The 21,542-nt window shown below is 40.9% G+C and overlaps 1 protein-coding gene across 4 annotated transcripts in view; it reads left to right on the top strand.

Moving 5' to 3' along the window:
- The window catches only part of SSBP3 (single stranded DNA binding protein 3), a 32,553-nt gene that overhangs the window by 7,250 nt on the left and 3,761 nt on the right, over nucleotides 1-21,542 (top strand). Inside the window, exons 4-14 of one of the 4 annotated variants that reach the window (XM_075182126.1) lie at nucleotides 14,561-14,650; nucleotides 15,178-15,258; nucleotides 15,577-15,636; nucleotides 15,826-15,889; nucleotides 15,970-16,046; nucleotides 17,571-17,650; nucleotides 17,747-17,795; nucleotides 18,624-18,659; nucleotides 19,208-19,262; nucleotides 20,231-20,301; nucleotides 21,405-21,483. In XM_075182126.1, the coding sequence (XP_075038227.1) occupies nucleotides 14,561-14,650; nucleotides 15,178-15,258; nucleotides 15,577-15,636; nucleotides 15,826-15,889; nucleotides 15,970-16,046; nucleotides 17,571-17,650; nucleotides 17,747-17,795; nucleotides 18,624-18,659; nucleotides 19,208-19,262; nucleotides 20,231-20,301; nucleotides 21,405-21,483 (742 nt within the window). The remainder of the gene's footprint in view (nucleotides 1-14,560; nucleotides 14,651-15,177; nucleotides 15,259-15,576; nucleotides 15,637-15,825; nucleotides 15,890-15,969; nucleotides 16,047-17,570; nucleotides 17,651-17,746; nucleotides 17,796-18,623; nucleotides 18,660-19,207; nucleotides 19,263-20,230; nucleotides 20,302-21,404; nucleotides 21,484-21,542) is intronic. The other 3 variants (XM_075182128.1, XM_075182127.1, XM_075182129.1) reach the window with 3 other exon arrangements.

A 21,542-nucleotide genomic window follows, 5' to 3' on the forward strand; every position in this document is an offset into this window, starting at 1 on the left:
AGGAGCAGAGCTTTTCTTAATAATGGATTAAAGTGAAATTAGGCACATGATTAAAACACTTCAGTTAAAACTTCCTAAAGTGCTAGACATTCAGTGATTAATGCTCAAAGCGGTTCTGGCAATGTATATATACTGAGACCAATAACCAATCCAGGACAATAGAGAGGCTTCCCTTTAATTACCATTTTCTTACCTTAAAGGATTAGGGAATGGGGGGTGTAGGAACTGCTACAGAGGAAGGTGCAATTGTTTCTGACAGTATAGACCAGTGTTGGCTAACCTGTGACACTTCCAAGTGTTGTGAAACTACAAGTCCCAGCATACCCTTCCAGCAAAAAGCTGCTATATATTAGCAAAGCATGCTGGGACTTGTAGTTTCACAACACCTGGAGTGTCACAGGTTCGCCAACACTGGTATAGACGTTTTCAGAAATATGGCAGACACATGACTTAATAGGTTCAGCTCAAAATGGCTGCCTCTAGTGTGAGCAGTAGATGTGTACAAATGATGTGGCTTTGATGCATTAATGTGCTTTTTTTTAATTGCTTCAGTATCTACAAATTTAGAATATTATGATTAAAAATGTAATAGGGGCATAGACAAGGTATACCAAATAGTAAAACAATGATTATCAAATAGTATATTAGTGGGTAGTGCACAGTTTCGTAAAATATCCTTTTTGTTTTTATTTTTGCAATCCGTAACATTGGACTCCCCTGTGCTAGGTGGTATGGTTATAGCCGTTCTCTCCATATAATACACTAGAATACAATGCTTTATTCCAGAAGACTGAGAGGTTAGGCTTAGTCCAAGATCATACTCGTAGGAGAATTTGGCTGCTGATTAAAAATTGACCCGTTTGTGTGATAGGAACTGATGCGAATGATTAAATATTTTCTGCTCCCTCATATATTGGCATTATATAAATAAACAATGAAAACTGTGTCCACATACCGGCATGTCTAGTCATTCAGCACAATTGGTGGACATATGACTCTGCCCATATTTTTAAAACTTCTGTGCGCAATAATAACTACAATTTACATGTAAACATGCTGAAAATTAAATGTTAATTGGTATTGGCAGTTTTTTGGGGTTTTTCTGTTTTATTTTCGTGGCCAATACATGCTGCAATTTATGGACAGTAAAAAAAAAATGTAAATTGCTGCTATATTTAATTTGTGCTTTTTTGTGTGTTTGAGGGGTAATATATAAGAAAAAAAATGCCCAAAACCTTAAGGGGTATTTGCTAAACTGCGGGTTTAAAAATTAGAGATGTTGCCTATAGCAACCTATCAGATCCTAGATGTCATTTTGTAGACTGAATAAATGATAACTAGAATCTGATTGGTTGCTATCGGCAACATCTCCACTTTTACAAACCAGCAGTTTAGTAAATCTAGCCCTAAGACTCCTTCAAATATCCTAATAAATGACATTAGCTTGTACCTGCAGCGTGTTGTTCCTTACAGTACATGTGTTGGCAATGAATACTTTATTAGACGGCGTGTGCTGGGGTTTATGCATATTATAACGTCACTTGTGTGTCAGTAGATATATATGTGTGTGCGTGAAGTATGTTAGGACAAAGGTAGGCATGACATTCTTTTGTGCTGTGAAGATAAAACCAAATGCTTTGCTCCCCTCCCCCAGCATGCATCTGGAGAGACAGAGAAAAGAATCCAGGAGATTAGGGATATAGACTCTGAACTTCCCATCCTCCGTCCAGACCGACCGTGTCCTAGATATAAAACTCTTTTCAGCTATATGCCCCCTTGTAATGATGTACTCCTTGTAAACCAGTAATCGGGGATGGAAGAAGCCTGATATTTTACCTTTAGTCATGTTTTGTTATTTTGTTTTTTTTTGTTTTTATTGTATTATAAAATGTTTTTTTTGTTTTTATGTCTTCATTATACATGTTTTGCTAAGTGGCTGTGGATCATTTAATAGCTTTTACCCAACTGCCCACACACAGGGCAATTCTGCCGTTCCGAATGAGTGCAGAGCCGTGGTCCGTGTTCAGTTTGGGGTTGAGCTGACTGGTCGCTTTAGAAATGACTGTGGCCTGTTTGTGTGGTTGGAAGCACACTGGCGGATAGAGGTCCTCTTCAGGCATTTACAGGACTATTATATTAGTCAATTTGATTGGATTATCATGGTACATTGAGGTCGTTTTTAGGCGACATCTTGAAATATTAGACCAATGGCCCGATACCAGCTGTAGTAGTTCTTGTAGAGGGCTTATTAGTCCTTGTTTCCGCTATTTATTCTCCAATAAGCACAATAATATATCAAGCCAGGGAATGCGATACATTCCTTACAGGTGAACCATTAAGAAGCTGCAATTAATCCACCCCAGGTGTATCCAGCTATTGTGTCCACATATATCCCAACTTCTGGGGCAGTCTCTGTACAAATATATACATTGACTAAACTTGAGTTCATTAATGTTATAACAAGTACACAGTTTTTAAAGAGAGGGCCATTGTTTGCATATCTGTCAAAGAAACCATATCTTGTTATAGTGCCCATAGTATTCTGTATAACTGTACAATAACGAGTGACATGAGAAACTGCTCTATACAGACTCACAAAAGGGCCTTGTAAGACCCCAGGCCGTTTCTGTTAAAATATCCTTTAATGGGGAAAAAATATATATATATATATATATATATATATATATATATATATATATATATATAATTCTGCACATCTAGCTTCGTTTATCTTTTCAACAAATGGTATTATGAGGTCATAGTGTTCAAAAAAACATTCTAAGGATTTGATTTGGTATACGTGAAACTGATGTGTTGCAAAGTCTAAAAACTGGTCTATTCTGAGATTTTAACTTCCTCCTGGTTACTAAACAGTTAATGAATGCTATGGTCACGCCAACTTGGGTATTGAGGCTGCTTGTCACCATCCACTATAGGTGTCTATGCCACTAAAAGACAGGCCTAGGAATCACTTTGAGCCAATCTGTGGGAAGCTTTAGTGATATTGTGGGGGTTTCAGGGTTGTTTTGTAAACCGTATCCCCCTCTTTATAATTCATGGATTTAACGACAAACGGTCAAGGTTGAGACTATTCAATGAATGGATATTTTTTGTTACTCATAATTAAAGAATAACTGCAAGTTAACCAAAGAAATGGAGAGAGATGTGTGTAGCTATAAGGCAACCTTATAGTGCGCCTGTTGACCTCCTGATGGCGTACCCAATTAAGCAGCTCCCCGACTCTGTGCAAGATGTTATAGTGTATAATGAAGTCTGTGTTAGTGAAGGACACTGCATAGAGTCTCTGTGTAGCAATTGTAAACACATTGTCAAACATGACCGCATACGACAACCTTTATATCTGTAGATTTGGAAATGTTGCCACTTGCTGTTTTGGGTTACTTTTGTTTTGTGTCATCACATTTAGTGTTGGGTGTAATCTGCATTACACATAACCCCAAACCTCCTTCAGATATGTGTCTATATTTTGTAAATACTTCAGTTTACTGGTGCAACATACAGCCATGGAATGAAATGCAGAATCTGTAATCCTGGTAGAGAACATCTCAGACAAGCTCCAAGAAATTTTCCTTCATGTTGGTAAAATATACTGTCCCTTAAAGCCAAAAACGGGCAGCTATACGTTATACAAGTCCCTAAACAAAATTCTGGTTTCCACCAGCAACTGCAGTTTTATTCTAAATGCTGACGTAGCCTGGAAGTGAACGTGGTGAACTAAAAAACGCCAACAGATATCCGGACAGCAAACTCGGAGACACCGGATTCTTGTCTTACGATGTTTCCATAAAACTGGCCACACAAACTGCATTTTCTATTCGGCTATGTTGGCCAATTGGCTTAATTATTGCAGCATGTGGGCCCCAGAATGATCCTGATAATCAGATTATGATCTTTGGTCAGAAAATGACCATTATTGGACTGAGTTTGCTGTCATCTCACTAATGGGCCATTGAAGTCCATATTGATCTTATCCAGTTTGGCCACTCTTGTTTGGCGGGGTGGGGGCTGTGCGTCAGTATTGCTGCGTGTGAGAAAAAAAGCAAGTAAATTAGACTTTACATTTTTGCAAATCTAATTATGTGAAGGTTGTTGCTTGTGTGACAGAAAACAAGTTTGTATTTTTCTGTAGTACATTTTGTTCTGGTTGTGATTTTTCCCAGCTAATGTTACTACAAGCTGCTGTAGTATGTGTCGTGTGAAATAAATGCCGCTGTGGATGTTTTCATGTTACTGGTTCTGGGTGTCTTGTCGCCATTCTTATTACAAACGAAATGGTGTAGACCAGGCCTGTCCAACCTGCGGCCCTCTAGGTGTTGTGAAACTACAAGCCCCAGCATGCTTTGCTGGTAGACAACCAGTTGATAGCTGGAAGGGCATGCTGGGACTTGTAGTTTCACAACACCTGGGGGGCCGCAGGTTGGACAGGCCTGGTGTAGACAGTGTCTATGGGTTAAATCAGTGACGTTCACCAACTGAGCTTTATATAAAGGTTGTTTATTTATATGCTTAATTATACATGTGGTTTTACTTGCTATCAAAGTGCAAATGTAAGTAACTAGTTTTAATTGGTTTAGTTAGACCAGCAATGTGGTGTTGCTATGGGTTACTACACTTTAAACCAATCAAACGCACAGCCTAGAAGTGATGACAGAAAATGAATTTAGCATGAAGTTTGTTTTGATCTTCCTCCAATCGCGTGCTATAAAATACATATGTACTAGCTTTCCTATTGGTATAACAGTGATGGCTAACCTGTGACACTCCAGGTGTTGTGAAACTACAAGCCCCAGCATGCTTTGCCAGCTATCAGCTAGTTATCTACTAGCAAAGCATGCTGGGGCTTGTAGTTTCACAACACCTGGAGTGTCACAGGTTAGCCATCACTGGTATAGGACAATGATTTCTATATAGGCTATAAGGCACGGTTTTGTCCAGTGGTGAACAGATCATGGCTCTGAATGGTCTAAGTTGTATTTGTCAGAGGCCTAAGTGCTCTGGCTGCCAGCCAGCAGTCCATCCTGGCTCTACAAGGGCCTGCGAGCCCCCAGACCATCTGCTACTGGTAATTTGAAGACTAGTTCTCTTGTGAATAAAACACTGAAAACAGGATGCAAAAATGATGTCTGGGCTTTCTATTCATGTGTGTAAAATCAGATTTTACTCTTGTAGTAGTCTTTCTTATTTTAATCATCGGGCATCTTTTGAAGAGATAGGTGCACTTCAAGTTGGCACAAGCTCAGCCATTATTTTGTTTGTTGTTTTTGCTGAATGAATACTTGTATTGCAGAAATACCAATGACACCGCTGTGGTAAACTTTGTGCCTCCAGTAAAGTCACTGGTTCCAGCTGATATATATATATATATATATATATATATATATATATATATATATATATTTATTAGAAGTGGTTGAGTGGGGGCTGTTTTCTAATGGTTCCCCACATCCCCTGACTGGCACAGCAGTAAACGATGCTTTTGTTCTGTTCCTGGGAGCAGGTTCATTGAGCATATGGGAAGGGCAGTAGGTTCATATAGTGTCAGATCATATAGTTACTGGCTGCTTGGGAATTCCTCTTACACATTACATCTGGTGTGTGTCTGTTTACTGTGATGGGTCTAATCGGCCCATAAAATTGCCTTTTATTTGTGGGAGATCGTAACTACATGTCGCCTTCCCCAGAAGTACACAGCCAGCCACCTGTGTAAATGTCAGGAGACCACTATACCTGGAATGCTGCAAGGTGTTTAATAGAAAATGGCTACTACTAATTTATGATGTTCCTAGTGGCCGTTGTCCTTTTTCCTATGCACACCAGGCTTCCTGCCAATAATAAAACCAATGCATCACATTGCAGTTGGTCTATCGGAGTGTAAAATGACTGGTCATTAAATTATTTTAGAACGAGTTGGGGTGTGTATGCTATATTTCCCATGCATTAATTTATTAAATTTAATTTATTTAGGTGTAATTGTTCACCACGTGGTGAATGCAGCTCAGAGGTCATTGATCTCTACAGTAAATATGGTGTTTCCCCTACCTGGTGCAGTGTAAACATGTGTTAATGTGAATTGGTGAATAGACAGATGCTGCTATGACTGCACTCTGCTGTCAGCGTTGATGCACCCATATTCCTTTATATATTCTCTTTAGCGACACATTGTCTTGTACTTTTGGTGATGGGGGAATAGGTGGTTTAAACAGTAGCAACTCGGATATTCCTTTTTGTGAATACGTTGAGGGGCCTGTTCACCATATAAATATATAAATCCATGCACTTGTAGCAGAAGATCTAATATACAATCATAGGCCTGTGCATATTTAGCTGAAGTTCATTCATGAATGACTTTTTTGTAAATATGGCTATATATTCATTATTTTTAATGTTAATTGTTTTAATAAAGCAACGAAAGCATGGTAAGGAATCCATCAGTCTGAATTAGCAAGCATGGCCATCAAATGTAAGAGATCGTGCCCTGTTATGCTGTAACAAAGGCCCTCCCCACAGCCATAGGATTTAACCCATAAATATGGCTTATGGTGTCTCTGCGTTGTGCAGGGCTTGGGGCTTTATATTATATTAGGCTGTGTATACTTGTGTGTGGGGAGGGGGGTTAGAATTTTTCAATTTTAAGTTTTATTCTGCTTGGTGAGCAAATCTGCTGTAGTTCGTGTATTGCTAAATAATGTTGTACTAAAAGAAAATAAGAAGAAATTGTGTGTGTTTTTTGTTGTGGCTTAATAAAGTTGTTGTTGTCTGGGCTTCATAATATATATATATTTTTTAAAAAAAATTTAATGTGTTGCGTTAACGCACGTCCTGTGCAGCTTGCCCCATACCTTGCCTTATAACACATGTCATAGATACACTTGCAGCCATGATCTCAGGATGTGTAGATTGTAATTGCATTTTATAAGGGAGATGTCCTGGAGACCAGGTCATAGCTTTGTCTCTTGCTGTGTTGTTCTGGATCCTTTTTATACATTTGTGTGGGAGCAGTAGTGCAGGGGTTAACGCCCTGTGGTTCAGAATAGGGCACAAGCTGCTGTATGGAAGACCCTGAGCAGATGCAGGGGGAGGGTGGTATTTACATAACTGATTAAGGCCTTGAGGGGGGATTACCGACAAGGGGGGGGAGGGTTTGATGATGGTACAATGGATGCTACAAAGGATGCAGATCTCTGCATTCCCCTAGAATGGCCTTTTATTGTAGGGAATTTTCATCCAGGACTGACTTGAGAACTGGACTAATCTCCAGTGTATTTTCTTCCTGGTAGAAACATTAAAAAAAAAAACAGACTGCATTGCCATTGTCTGCTCCTGATATAACATACATGTCCAGTTCTTAACGCACAAGCATTGTGTGAGTCATGTGCATCTACAATTCTTAACCGTAAGGTGACGTTTGCTAATAAACGTTTTCTTTTGTATTGTGTATATATAGACTGTGTTGTGACGTATTACATTACGTCAGTCAGTGATGACGCGCTGGATAGACGTAGTTTCCTTGGTTACTGCTGTGATGCGCAGGTAACCCAGGGGCTGAGGGAAGATTCCTGACTTCCTGATTTTGGTCAAGGCTGATGGATTATCTCTTAGAATTTCTGGCATCCAAAGTATTTTTGCTGTGCTGCATTGGGACCTCTAAAGCCCCCTTCTTTACTATGTGCTGTCCGTCAACCGCCCCATTTCCAACTTAGGTTATTTTTTATTGTTTTGGTTTTTTTTGCACCTCTTATTTAATCCTCTGCATATGAATTTAGACTTTTGAGAATCTGTATACTCTCTTTATTCTAGTAATAAAGACTTTTTTTTCCATTAGCTATAGATTTTCTTTGGTGTTGCAGTGCTCGGTTTAATGGTAACATTTTTAAATAGAATATATTTATTTTTCACCTTCTGTATGTAGGGGGTCTGTTTTCTCACCCTGGTATAGGATGACTGATGATGTTCATTATAGGATATAGTGGAAATTATGGCTGTGCTACACTATATACTGCTTCCCTCAGCAGATCTAAGGGTGGATGTTTTCCAGGAGTAATCAATATAGGACTCCACCATGAAAAGATAAAATTGAACTTGCTAAATTAATGAAATGTTGCTCATAATAACTTTCTTAATTGAGAACCTCTGCTATTGAAATTTATCATCTTTACCCTGCCAGCAAGTGGTTATATATTTAGTATGCATTGAGCCCATATCATGTGATTTATGGGTATGATGTCCCTTTAAACAAGACACTAGGCTACATCTACTGCTGCCTTTAGGTGCAAGACTTGGCAACCAATCAGACACTTGTTTTAATTATGCACTTGCTGATTGGTTGACAAAGTTCAGTTCACAATTTGCAGGACAGTCAGAGCTAGTTTATTAACATTTGCATGTGGCTCTGATGGATGTCGGCCTTAGCTGGCTGCCACTTCTGCCCTCCCACTCCAGGGCACCCTGTAGTCCATAATAATAGGGGATGTTTGAACAAAGAGATGGGCCGGGCTGTTAGTCTGCTCTCTATTCTGATTACACCTGCCTTGTTTATTTGCTTGTCCTGGGGTAAGGTTCACAGATTGCAGATCAGGTTCATGCATTTCTTTCCTTAGAGGCAAATGACTTGTGTCTGATTTAATTGGTGACCTTTTCCATGTTGCATTGTGGAAAAACTTTTACGATGAGTCATGTGACACAGCAGATGTACAAGCCAATGGGTACAGACAAATGTAAAGGGTGGTACGTTGCCTTTAGCTAATTCTGTATTAACATTGAAGTGTAAAGAGAGTTCTTGAATTATGAACATTTTTAGGGACTATGCATTGGGGTGCATAGTCACTGGGGCTGGATTTCGGGATGGGATGTCTAGTCCATGGTTTTTATACTAAATATAACTAACATTTCATGGACTTTACAGACTAGATTTTATGATGACCTGGTCACCTGAACTCGCATCCAGTCTCTTTCAAAGTCCTGTTTTCTCCACCTTAGAAATATTATCAGAATACGTCCTTTTATTTTGCTCAAGATGCTACCAAAACTCTTCATCATCTCCTGACTTGACTACTGCCACTTTCTTCTATCCGGCATGCTCTCGCCCATGTATCCCCACTTCAATTCATTGTAAATGCTGCAACATGACTGGTCTTCCCTACAATGGATTCCAGAATCCAATTCAAATAACTCACCTTTATTTACAAAGCCCTCAACAACTACACACACTTGTGCATCTAAAATCTTCCCTCAGAATACTCTCCCTCCCGCCCTCTTAGATCTACCTCAGACCTGCCCCTTGTCTCGTTCTCACGTGCTGCTCCCCACTTATGGAATTCCCTACCACACCCCGTCACACATTCCCACAGCCTTCAAATCTTTTTAAAAACTCTCTGAAAACCCTTCTGTTAAGAGTTTGCCCTGTCCAGCGCTGTGTAATAATAATAAAGGCAGCCATTTTGTTTGCTAACTCAATCGGCATGAGAATCCAACCCATCAAATCACTATGAACTGGTGAAATCTCCAAAGTATGAGATACAAAGCTATGGTGCACAGTGCCTATATCGCAGTGATATCTTTGATTCCTAATGAATGAATTGGCTGAATATTGATTGATTCAGCCCACGAACCGTCTGCCCCCTGCCGTCTGCCCCCTGCCCCCTGCCGTCTGCCCCCTCTGTCTGCCGTCTGCCCCCTCTGTCTGCCGTCTGCCCCCTCTGTCTGCCCCCTCTGATTTTGGTGATTTGAAAGAGACTAGAGAGTGGTACATTAATTCTAGGCTGGTTCCTGTAGCAACAGTTAGTGGTAACACGGGTTTCTCTACTTTTCAGGCTCTGAGGGGCGATGCTTATTTGTTTTACAATTCATTGTTGGTCTATATGTAAATGTCTCCAACTACTGGTCTGGGGTTTCAAGGTAACCAACATTTGCCAGAAAAGTGTTATGTTGAGGCCCTGAAAAAATCCTTTAGTTGATTTGAATAATAAATTTGCCAGTCATACTGATCTTTCACTGTTTAGCTTGATTCGTTCAGTAAGGGTCACATACGGACCGCAGAAGAGCTGTGCAAATGTTGTTTTGTGGTATCGTGCCCCTACGTTTGTGTGAGTAGATCTAAGTTCGGGGGGTGTACAGACTTGCAAACCAAGATGGTGTCAACCTTGCCTGATGGGAGGCCTTAGGCTGGGCTGTGGGTTAGATGCAGAAGCGCACCTAATTTTGCTCTGGACCCCAGCAACGAGATTTCAGTGTAGTTTGATGGCATTATTTTAATTAAATAAATGGGAGGGGGGGGTGCATTTACAGGGACATTCCTTTGCGGGAGAGTGCGTAGTCGTTTTCTCCCGGCAAATACAACTCCTGTGGTACCAGAGATCGGGTCCTGGCCCTACACTGAGAATGGGACACACTTGTCATCATCATCCACTTACACTTCTGTGCTAAAGCACATTTACAGGTGCACTTCAATCGCTGTAATAAAAGAAAGCTTCAAAGACACAAAAATACCACTTGTAATAAATATAGTCTTAATGTCCCCTCGCTGCCATTAATTAAGCCATAAATGATGCTAAACAGTGCAGTATTTTAGGAGAACTGAATGAGAAGGGTGGTTGTAGAGTGAACATAGTTTGGCCTTTGATGTGAATTTATTTATTGTAATACTGTTTCTACCCAGACCAGAGAAGTGTGTGTAGCGTCCACCAACATGCAAATCTAGGTGCAGATAGACATTTGTCGTGGGGGGGGGATTAGTGTTTGCACAAACTGTGAAGCAGGTGCGTACCTTAAATTGTACTTGATGGGCAAGTAGATGCCCGCCCTTCTATAAAGTATCGTTGCGTGTCTGCATATTTTGCAGGTCATAGATGTCCCTTATGTGCTCCTCTCATTAATACCTGTGTAATCAAATAGAAGCAAAAAAGCTTTAAGAAGAAAAATTGGGAAACGACAGCCTTTGACCTGTGTGCTTTCGAATAGCATTCGCCACACTTGGGGGTATACAATTGAAGCCATGTACCACCATGTCCGGCTGTGTACATTAGGCTTATTACAGTAAGAAATTCACCCCCCCTTTAACTGGTGTAATATACATTTATCAGCGGAATAAAATAACTTTGTTTCCCCATGTTGATTACATTTGGATGTTTAAAGTGAACCCATCAACTACATGTCGTGTAGGCAGCCATTTTGTGTGCTGACTCAGTATTACCTATCTGTTCAAAAAGCAGATTTTTAGAAAGCCGTGGCATCATTGAGATACGAAGGAAGAAGTGACTCATGTCTTTTGTGACTTCACCAGTGAATTGATAGGCTGCATTCTTATTTAACATTGGTTCAGGTTATAAAATGGATGCCTTCTTGTGCATGAGAATTTAAACCTTGGTAGGCTGAATGGTTAACACTGTGTGAATCCAGTGATACAAATGTGAGGCAGTGTTCTGTGCATCTTTGTCGTAGGTAGATATACAGATCAGCTTTTGGTAGGACGTGTATAAAAATGTTGCCACGTTCTCATGAAACTGCGCGTTTAATGCAATATTGGAGCAAAATATGTAATTTTGCGATAAAGTTCCAGCATGTGTGCAAGTCTTAATATAAATAGTGTGCAAATACGCTCAAATTACCCCCTCCCTCTAGAATGTGAGCTCTCAAGGACAGGGTCGTCTACCCTATGTCTCATCTTTGTCCCTGTCCTGTCTGATGCTGAATTGTTTCTGTATGCCATGCCATTTGTTCTGTTAATTGCATCAATGCATTTATTAGTCTGCTCTGTATACTTATGTGCATGTTATATTCACTGGTTTCATGTAAATAAAATCCAGCAGAAGCTTTGCAAAGTAGGAGAAAAACACAAAAATGCTGCTATCAGTATAACGCAATTAAAAAAATAAATAAATACAAAAATTGATGATCAAGCACTATATTTTGTCTTCTAACGTTGGATCCATGTAAAAACACACAGCGCAGTTGAAAGAAAGTGTTCATGGGTCTTTGCGGCCAATTGTTCTTGGCTGTCTGCTCTAATATCAGGTGACTGGCATGTCTGCCCGTCTGCTTTGAGAACAGCAGGTGTGACAGTTCACACTGACTGAAGATGATGTGATTACTTTAATTAGATAAGAGACTTAGCTGGATTCCAATTAAACTTACCTGACGGTTTTCTAAACTACTCAGCCGCGCTTTGTTTCATGCTTGGGCATGTAAGACTGGCCAGAGCATCAAAAGCTGCCCCCTGTGTCCGTGTATCAGGGAATTCTTGTATGATTATATTTTATTTTTATTTTATTTTTTTTATTTCTGATCAGTTGATTTGCATTTGGGTTTAAACTGTAGCGATGGCAAAAGTCCAAAACTTCACTGAGCAAAGTACCTATTTGTAGAGCAATAAATATATATCACGGGTATTGAACCTGATGGAAACTAACACCAGCTCTGAATGAAATGTTCTGTCTGGGTGACGTGGGTTACTGCGCTTTTATGGTTCTTGCATTGTTATAAATAAGCGGGCAGAAAAATGAGCAGAGATTTCGTACCATAATGGGTGATATCGGGCGGCACCTCGATTTGCATTGAGCCCCCCTCCCCCAACACAGAGTTTTATTCGGCCTAGGTTTAGTATTACAGATCAGCTGGTTGTACGCCTTACGACGGCCTCACACCTAGCGATTTTGCCGCTTGTGCTGAGACGTGGCGACACTGTCTGTCTGTTTTTGGCCACAAACGTCGTAGCCCAAGATCTGGCATCTTTGCGTACAGCCGTAGATGACCGAATGGGGCCTATAGCAATCCTATTTTTACCACCATGCTTGAAAACCGCCCCCTCGGTTTCACTTGGATTATTATTGAGCTTCAGCCGTTTTGGGTCAATATCTGACCGATTGATTATTATCACCTACAGCAGGCCTGTCCAACCTGCGGCCCTCCAGGTGTTGTGAAACTACAAGTCCCAGCATGCCCTTCCAGCTATCAACTGGTTGTCTACCGGCAAAGCATGCTGGGGCTTGTAGTTTCACAACACCTGGAGGGCCGCAGGTTGGACAGGCCTGACCTACAGTATATGGCAGCGTTTATTACTGTATAGATTTTTAGCAGTTTAATAACGTCCGTAAAGTATAGGGATTGAGCAATTATCGGTACTATGGCAGTTGCTGAAGTAAATTTGCCCACATGAAAAACTTTTTGTTGGTCAGTTTCTATCAAATTGACATTTTGGTTGTTTAGCTCTACACGTCTGATATTTGTTATTATGTATTGAATTGAACTGGTGATATTTGTTATTATGTATTGATAAGTGTGATAACCTCAAACGTTACACTGGTATGAGAGAAATCAGGACTTATATCCTTTAAAGCAGAACATATATACTTGACAAATAGAGGTTATTTTGCATGTCAAATCTTCTTAGTAATGCAAAGCGATTTAAGAGATGTCACATTATTGCACCCATTTTTTGTTATGCTGATTGTTGCTCTTTGATACTATTGTAACACTGGTTCTGACTTGCTGAATGCAACCTACAGGGTCAACAATTGGTACAGGAGCGCCCTCTGCTGGTGCACCCATTTATTTTGTTTGGTTTGGAATCGCACAGGCTTAATGGTTTTGGTTCCCAGATAATTGGGGGCTACTTGAGCTTGCTGTAAATTAGCATCTTTCATTTGTGTGTGGTTTGCACTGTGCTCATTTAGAAATGTCGTCTTGCTGGTTGTATATGTAGCTGGCTTTTTGGTGACTTGACTATAGGTGGAATATGCTGATGAAAAGATTGTTACCTTCAGTATGAAACAAAGATCATTTTACCTGATCATATTGTAACATAGTGCACTGAGCACTTGGAAGCTTAATTCATACCATGGCACATTGTATACACGGCAACCAATCAGATTCTGTTATTTGTTCAGTGCAGCTTAGTCAATTAAAGCAAACATCTGATTGGCTGCTATTTAGTGTCCATACCACTGTTATTAAGTGAGCCCATTAGCTGCAATTCATGGCAAAATCACTGGCTATTTGCCCACTGCACAGCTGCCGTGGTACAAAGCCTGATCGTGTTGTGGATCCTGATGGGGAGGTAAAGCTATCATTTAGATTTTCTGCTTCTGGAAGTACTTAAGTGATTTTGACAGCTCTTTCTCTTAGAATCGGAATCATCATTAGGTGGAATTTGATAGGTTTACAATGAAGGCAGTAAGAGAAGTGGCGGTATGACATACCACCTTGTACCAGCCCACTTCAACCACTGTAGTGTGTGTGTGTGTATGTATATGTGTGTATATATATATGTATATGTATATGTGTGTGTGTGTATATATATATATATATATAATATATATATATATATATATATGCACACGCATGCATGTAAGCGGTATTTGTGTAATGTGTTTACCTGGTTTATTACGTTTAAATATCTGTTTGCGGATTTGGGACATTGTCTAAGCCTCGACTCGGGTATACACTATGGCTTTCCTGCTGCCCTGCCACATGCATGCTGGGATTTGTAGTGCCACCGTTCACCTACCTCTGCTTTGTAGATCATAGTGTTCTCTTCTCCCCACAGAGTGCAGCAGCTGCTCCAAGTCCAGTGCTCGGTAACATTCCTCCAAATGACACGATGCCAGGAGGACCGATCCCACCTGGGTTCTTCCAGGTAAGATCTGGATCTCTAGTTCTCCTCGCACGCAGCTGCCCAGGACACCCGTCTTTAGGTTTCTGCAGCACGTATGCAGCCTGGTACAGATACTTCTAGCCAGCTTTGAAGCGGGGCGGTTGTTTTGTGCGGCAGCCAGATCCCTGATTAGTGGGCGTACAGGTGCCGAGCCGTCCTCCCTCTGTTACTCTGCTGCTAATTATGGGACCTGCTAATCAGCAGGAATTATCAGTGGCATTAATGTTTAGCAAAGCTGTTAAACAAATGCTTGCAAAATGGCTAATTAATTTCTGTTAATTAAGACAACTGCACACGCTAACAAGCCGTGCTATCCCTGGCAGTGGGTTCATGGGGACGTACTTCTCACGGGGTTAGAGAGATGCGTTACAGCTGCGACGGCTGTTCTACAGAGAGTGTAATGAGCTGTTGCTGAGCATGTCCTGCTCCACCTGTGCACTAGATCGCTTTGGGTTATAATCAGCTACAATCCATGCAGGGTTTACTTACGTTCTATCTGTTATTTTCAGCAGGGTCCTCCCGGATCCCAACCATCCCCTCACTCACAGCCTCCTCCTCACAACCCCAACATGATGGGTCCCCACAGTCAGGTAAGTCGTTAACCCTAATTCGTTATATTCATTAATGCAATGGCACACCTGCAGGGGGCGATAGCAGAGACTTTGGCTTGTCCGTGCTTCCGTTTCCATAAGAACGTCCCAAGAGCTGACAATCTGCTGACCCTACACTATCTTTAAGGTCACACAGTTGGCCTCTACATTACAGTATGGCAACGGGGCTACACTGGATTAAGGACTCGGATCTTTTCCATATTCTATTTAAAGATAAATCTGTTTTGTCCGTTAATATTGTGTGTTTGGGATTTGCTTCTGTGGAAGATCACTTCTCTCTTTTATGTTGCGTTACAGCCTTTTATGTCACCCCGATACGGTGGTGGACCCAGGCCACACATAAGAATGGGGAGCCAGGTGAGTTGTAATTTAACCGTACCACAGTAAGAAAACAATCATTGGATTTACCTAAAATACGGTTTTCTCCTTGATTGTCAACAATGACTTTCTGTTAACTCTTTACAACCCAGTGTTGTTATCGGGGGTCACTCTCCCCCTGCCTTGTCTTGCATCCCCTCTAATATCACGACTCTCTGTATTGTGCAGCCACCAGGTGGGGTCCCAGGATCACAACCTTTGTTACCAAACTCCATGGACCCAACACGACAAGGTAAGCTCTCGCCAAGCTGCGTAGCGCTTGTCGCCTTTCCCTGGGAATATCTTAACGGACGCTGTCTCTTTATCCTTAAGGACACCCCGGCATGGGAGGACCCATGCAGAGAATGAACCCTCCTAGACCAATGGGCCCCATGGGACCCGGACCTCAGGTGAGAACGCTGTTTGGATAATGAATGCTAACCCTTGTCCATCCTCCCCATAGTGAGCAGCCGTGCTTAATTTTATGCTCAGCTTAGGCTCTGTGCTTGGTATGCGCAGCATGTTGTATGTCACACATTAGATTGTTAATGCTTTTTGTTATCTAGACACACATTTAAAATAATTTTAAACAAATGCTTTTACAAGTGTTTTTCAAGTTTTGGGCAGCACGGTGGCTTAGTGGTTAGCACTTCTGCCTCAGAGCGCTGGGGTCATGAGTTTGATTCCCGACCATGGCCTTATCTGTGAGGAGTTTGTATGTTCTCCCCGTATTTGCGTGGCTTTCCTCCGGGTGCTTCGGTTTCCTCCCACACTCCAAAAACATACTAGTAGGTTAATTGGCTTCTATCAAATTGACCCTAGTGTCTCCCTCTGTGTGTGTGTGTGTGTGTGTGTGTGTGTGTGTGTCTATATTAGGGAATTTAGACTGTAAGCTCCAATAGGGCAGGGACTGATGTGAGTGAGTTCTCTGTACAGCGCTGCGGAATTAGTGGCGCTATATAAATAAATGATGATGATTCTTTAATGATTTAAGGATCTACTGTCTAATCTTAGTGGCTCCAGTAGGCAAATGAAGCCTTGTAGACCGATTAGGCTACATTCATATAGTTTAAAAAGAACGAAGGTGTGGATCTGGTAGAACAATACTAAATTGATTAATGTTTGTTTTTATCTACTAAACCCTCTATTACACATATTACTGGTGGCCAGTTTTGAATAACCGACCTTCCTTAACAACATCGGTATGCGTGAAATGAATAGGTTGCGCATAAACTGATCACCCTTGTCTGTCAAATTGCAGTAACAGTATGTTTTTGAGTTATGAACCTGAGATTTCAGGCAGAGATCCTATTGCAAATATCAGGAGTTAATGCAGAAAGTTTTAGTAGGTGGCATAATTTTAAGTGGGCACAATCCTTTTCAAGTGAAGTTGCACGTCTTAATGCTGCATTTAGATAGCGCTTGAAAAGTGCATTGTATTAAAGGAGTCTGTTGGTGTAGTTCATTCATCTTTGAGATGCAGAATCCTTCAAGAATGATTTAACAATGTCACAAGCATGGCAGACACTTTAGAAGCACCTTGAAAAAGCATGGGATAATAAACAGATGCAAGTGAATGTAGTATTATAAGGAGTCTTGCACGGAGTGTAGGCTTTGCTGTCTAGTCTTGTGATTGACAAGTGACTTCAAGAATGACTTGAATAATTACAATAACATGAGTGGAGTGACTGCATATCCTTTTTGGGGTTTGGGAGGCTGATTTTATTGTGTTTTTTCGGAAATATTCATCACATTTAGAAATTCACACATTAATCAGTTCTACGTCCAACTAATTCTAACGAGCAAACTGCTGTTTACTTCATTTGCATTTGTCAATAATTCTGGTATTACCGGGGGGGCGTCTCATTCTGTGTCACTAACCCTCTCGTTCTCTTCTCTCTCATTCCTTTCCGGATGGCCCCTCGTTACCGTAGTCTGATCCTTGGTTATCGTTGCAGAATTATGGAAGTGGCATGAGACCACCACCCAATTCCTTAGGGCCTGGAATGAACATGTAAGTAGATTAGTCTGGGAAATAAGGGGGAGGGGGGCTGATGTGTTGTTTATATTGAGGATTGTTTTTTTTTAAAAAATACTTTGTTTATTTTAGGGGTCCTGGAGCAGGCAGGCCGTGGCCAAACCCCAATAGTGCAAACTCGGTGAGTAGTTTAATAGTACAAGTAAAATTACTCCTATTTGCAAAATCCGCTACTTTTTCCTCCCAGGTCTCCCTAATTTCCAGCCTCTTGACTTTTCCACATACAGAAATCTTTGGATGTTGGAGAGCACAAATGTTGTCAACTTAATATTTAGCTGCAGATGGCCCCTGATTGGACAGGTTATACAGCCAGCCAATCATGCTCTGTCTCACCTCAATTTGACTTGACAATGTCTTTATACTACCGATCACTTTCTTTTATCCATTGTGTCTCTGCATGTGGAGAATTCAGCTCATCAAGGTGGTGGTATTGAAATATTAGTGGAGCAGCTAGTTTAGGATATAGGGGGGGATAGAAAGGGATAAATATTTTGTAGAAACTTGAAGTAGCAATTAACCTGGTTTGTATTAATATTGTTTCTAAGGAGGGGTTGTAAGTACAAAAATATGTAAATAATCTTAAAACGTTGATAACTTGTTTACGCAATGGACAATTTGCTTAACTGAATGTGGCATTTCTTTATACCACACGTTTTCCACGGTTGCAGAAGTTATATTTTTATTTACTTCGCATTCTATATAGCAGCTTAGTCTCAGACGTGATGCAAACTAAAACGTTTACCCCAGTCTAACAGAGCACGGTGTAAACTTCAGCTATATATTTTGCTTCTCGCTTATCCTAAAAGTCGCATTTGAAAAATAAAAAATACATTTGCTTCAATTTTTGTCCAGAGTTCTAAAAAAAACAAACCACATTAAATGTGATTATATTGTGTGCAAGTCTGAAGAGGCAGTTGTGAGTGTTCTCATCTGTGTGTTTTGTACGCAGATTCCGTATTCGTCGTCTTCACCCGGCACGTACGTGGTAAGTTTCCACTAGGTTTAGTGGAAGGATAGATATATTCCATTCCCTTCACCCTCTAACAGGGAGTAAACTAAATTGAAGTCGGCACATTTACTACACTTCTGCATTACCTTAGAGTGTGTGTGTATATATATGTATATGTGTGTATCTCCCCCTCTTTCCCCTCTTTCCCCTCTTTCCCCTCTTTCCCCTCTTTCCCCTCTTTCCCCTCTTTCCCCTCTTTCCCCTCTTTCCCCTCTTTCCCCTCTTTCCCCTCTTTCCCCTCTTTCCCCTCTTTCCCCTCTTTCCCCTCTTTCCCCTCTTTCCCCTCTTTCCCCTCTTTCCCCTCTTTCCCCTCTTTCCCCTCTTTCCCCTCGCAAAATAATACAGTGTTACCCTTCTGTACACCTAATGGCTAATTGCAAAAGGTGTTTTGGGGAAGGGTTCTTAACATATTTTGTTTACACTCTCCAGACACACAAACTAATTTAATGTGTGTTAGAGCAGCATCATTTATCGGCCTCTTGTTGCACAATTTACAATCTAAAACCTGTTGTGTGTGTACACAGGGGCCCCCTGGTGGCGGAGGACCTCCAGGAACACCGATCATGCCCAGCCCTGCAGGTATGTACACAGTGTTATGCTGCATACATCATGTGCTCAATCTGCTAACTGAGACCGCTTTCATACTGCCGCCCGGGTATATGAACCCGGGATATTGCCGGGGCGGCAGAGGCTCTGTTAAATTTCCAGGGTCTCCATGGCAACATCGCAAGAGGAGCTCTGATTGGCTCCGCTTGTGATAGTTTTTTTTTCTCTTTCAAACTTTACCATTATGTCTGGTGAGACCTAGGTTCTCGCCATTCATAGTGCAGGCGACCTGAGTCGGACCCAGGAACTACCCCACCAAAACTCCCGGTTCTAATTCCCAGGTCAGCCGACCTGGGAATTGGTCCTGGAGTTATTCATACTGCAGCTTCGACCCAGGTTTCCGGGGCGAGCCGGAGTATGAAAGGGGGGTATTCCACTCTGGTATCAGAAGCAAAACATTGCCTAAAGTATTTATTCCTGTAGTCCTCTTGAAGGATCCAATATATCTGCAGTTAGTGTTCATTTATATTTTCCATTTAGAGATCTTCCTTTTCCTGAGCTCTTTATTAGGAAGCAGTATTAGTTTTATTGTACTTTGTTAGGTTTTGTGTTCTTATGCTGCGTATGTTGCTGTATGAGTATACACACCTTGTTAATTGTGTGGCTAATAGCTAGTTGGTTTGTCCTTTATGCTTAAACCTCTTCATTGAAACCAGGAAGAACTTGCTGTAAATGGACACTTGCAGTTTATATATTAAGGGGAAAAAATCTTAATTACAAAGAGGAACATGATAAAATAAAACTAGCACTTAGTGCGGAAAATTAAGGGATCTCTGTTAGTGCTGCTATAGTTCCTAACCTGTTCTTAGAAGAAGTGGCCACATATATACTCTCTTTACAGTTTCTTTCAATTCATTTATAATCCATGATATTGTGGACGTACAATGGTGGTTTTTATGCATTTAAACAGCTGACATTTGATTTTTTTTCTTATTTTACAGAGTCAACAAATTCAAGCGACAATATTTACACAATGATAAATCCTGGTCCTCCTACAGGGAACCGTTCAAACGTGAGTGGGTGCCTGAGTTCAGGCCGAACTATTCCCTTTACTGGCGGACTTCATAATAGGCCTGGGGTGTGACCATGACCGAGTGTTTAAAACTCAGGCAGAACAACACTGAGATTTTGTTGGATAATGCAGGTCACTGTATTCCTACATCTGGGTTGGATAAAGAAAATGATTATGATCACTCTAGTGTAATTCTGGTTGGCCGAGTTGACCAACCATAGTCCTTTGTGTAGGCTTATAATCACATTACAGTCGGATTTCATTGGATATAGCAGTCATTATTCTACCTGGAAATTCAGGAGTGCTCATTGCTGTCTTGTTTTATTGTTTAGCAGTCACAATACGTTTGGGGAATGTTAGGGCGGTAGTGCAGGATGTATGTATGTAGCGTAGTTTGCAATTGAACAAGTTGCATGCAAGTGTATACATCGTATTCAGTCAAAAATGCGTCCAGGTCTGAATGCATCCATGGGCAGCACAGTGGCGTAGTGGTTAGCACTTCTGCCTTACAGCACTGGGGTCATGAGTTCAATTCCCGACCATGGTCTTATCTGTGTGGAGTTTGTATGTTCTCCCTGTGTTTGCGTGGGTTTCCTCCGGGTGCTCCGGTTTCCTCCCACACTCCAAAAAACATACTTGTAGGTTAATTGGCTGCTATCAAAATTGACCCTAGTCTCTCCCTTGCTGTCTGTCTGTCTGTCTGTCTTTGTGTGAGTGTGTGTCTATATTAGGGAATTTAGACTGTAAGCTCCAATGGGGCAGGGACTGATGTGAATGAGTTCTCTGTACAGCGCTGCGGAATTAGTGGCGCTATATAAATAAATGGTGATGATGATGATGATCCATGTGTGTCTGACACACCTCTAGTTGGTGAAGTAACTGACAGCCAATGGAATGAGTATTTTATTTATATATATATATATATATATATATATATATATATATATATATATATATATATATATATCTATATATCTATATCAATCCAGAGATGATGATGATAGTGGCAGTGGGAGAGCACTAGGACATTGTATTAGCCAATCATCACTTGTCCCCACGATAAGACATTACTAAATGATTTTTTTCTTTTTTTTCTGCTCCAGTTCCCGATGGGCCCTGGTTCAGATGGACCTATGGGAGGAATGGGTGGGATGGAACCTCATCATATGAACGGGTCATTAGGTAAGTAACAAGACTTTATGTTTTTGCTTCTACATTATTAACCATTGATTTACAAAAAC

This window comes from Mixophyes fleayi, chromosome 8 (assembly GCF_038048845.1).
Source record: "Mixophyes fleayi isolate aMixFle1 chromosome 8, aMixFle1.hap1, whole genome shotgun sequence".
Lineage (NCBI taxonomy): Eukaryota > Metazoa > Chordata > Amphibia > Anura > Limnodynastidae > Mixophyes > Mixophyes fleayi.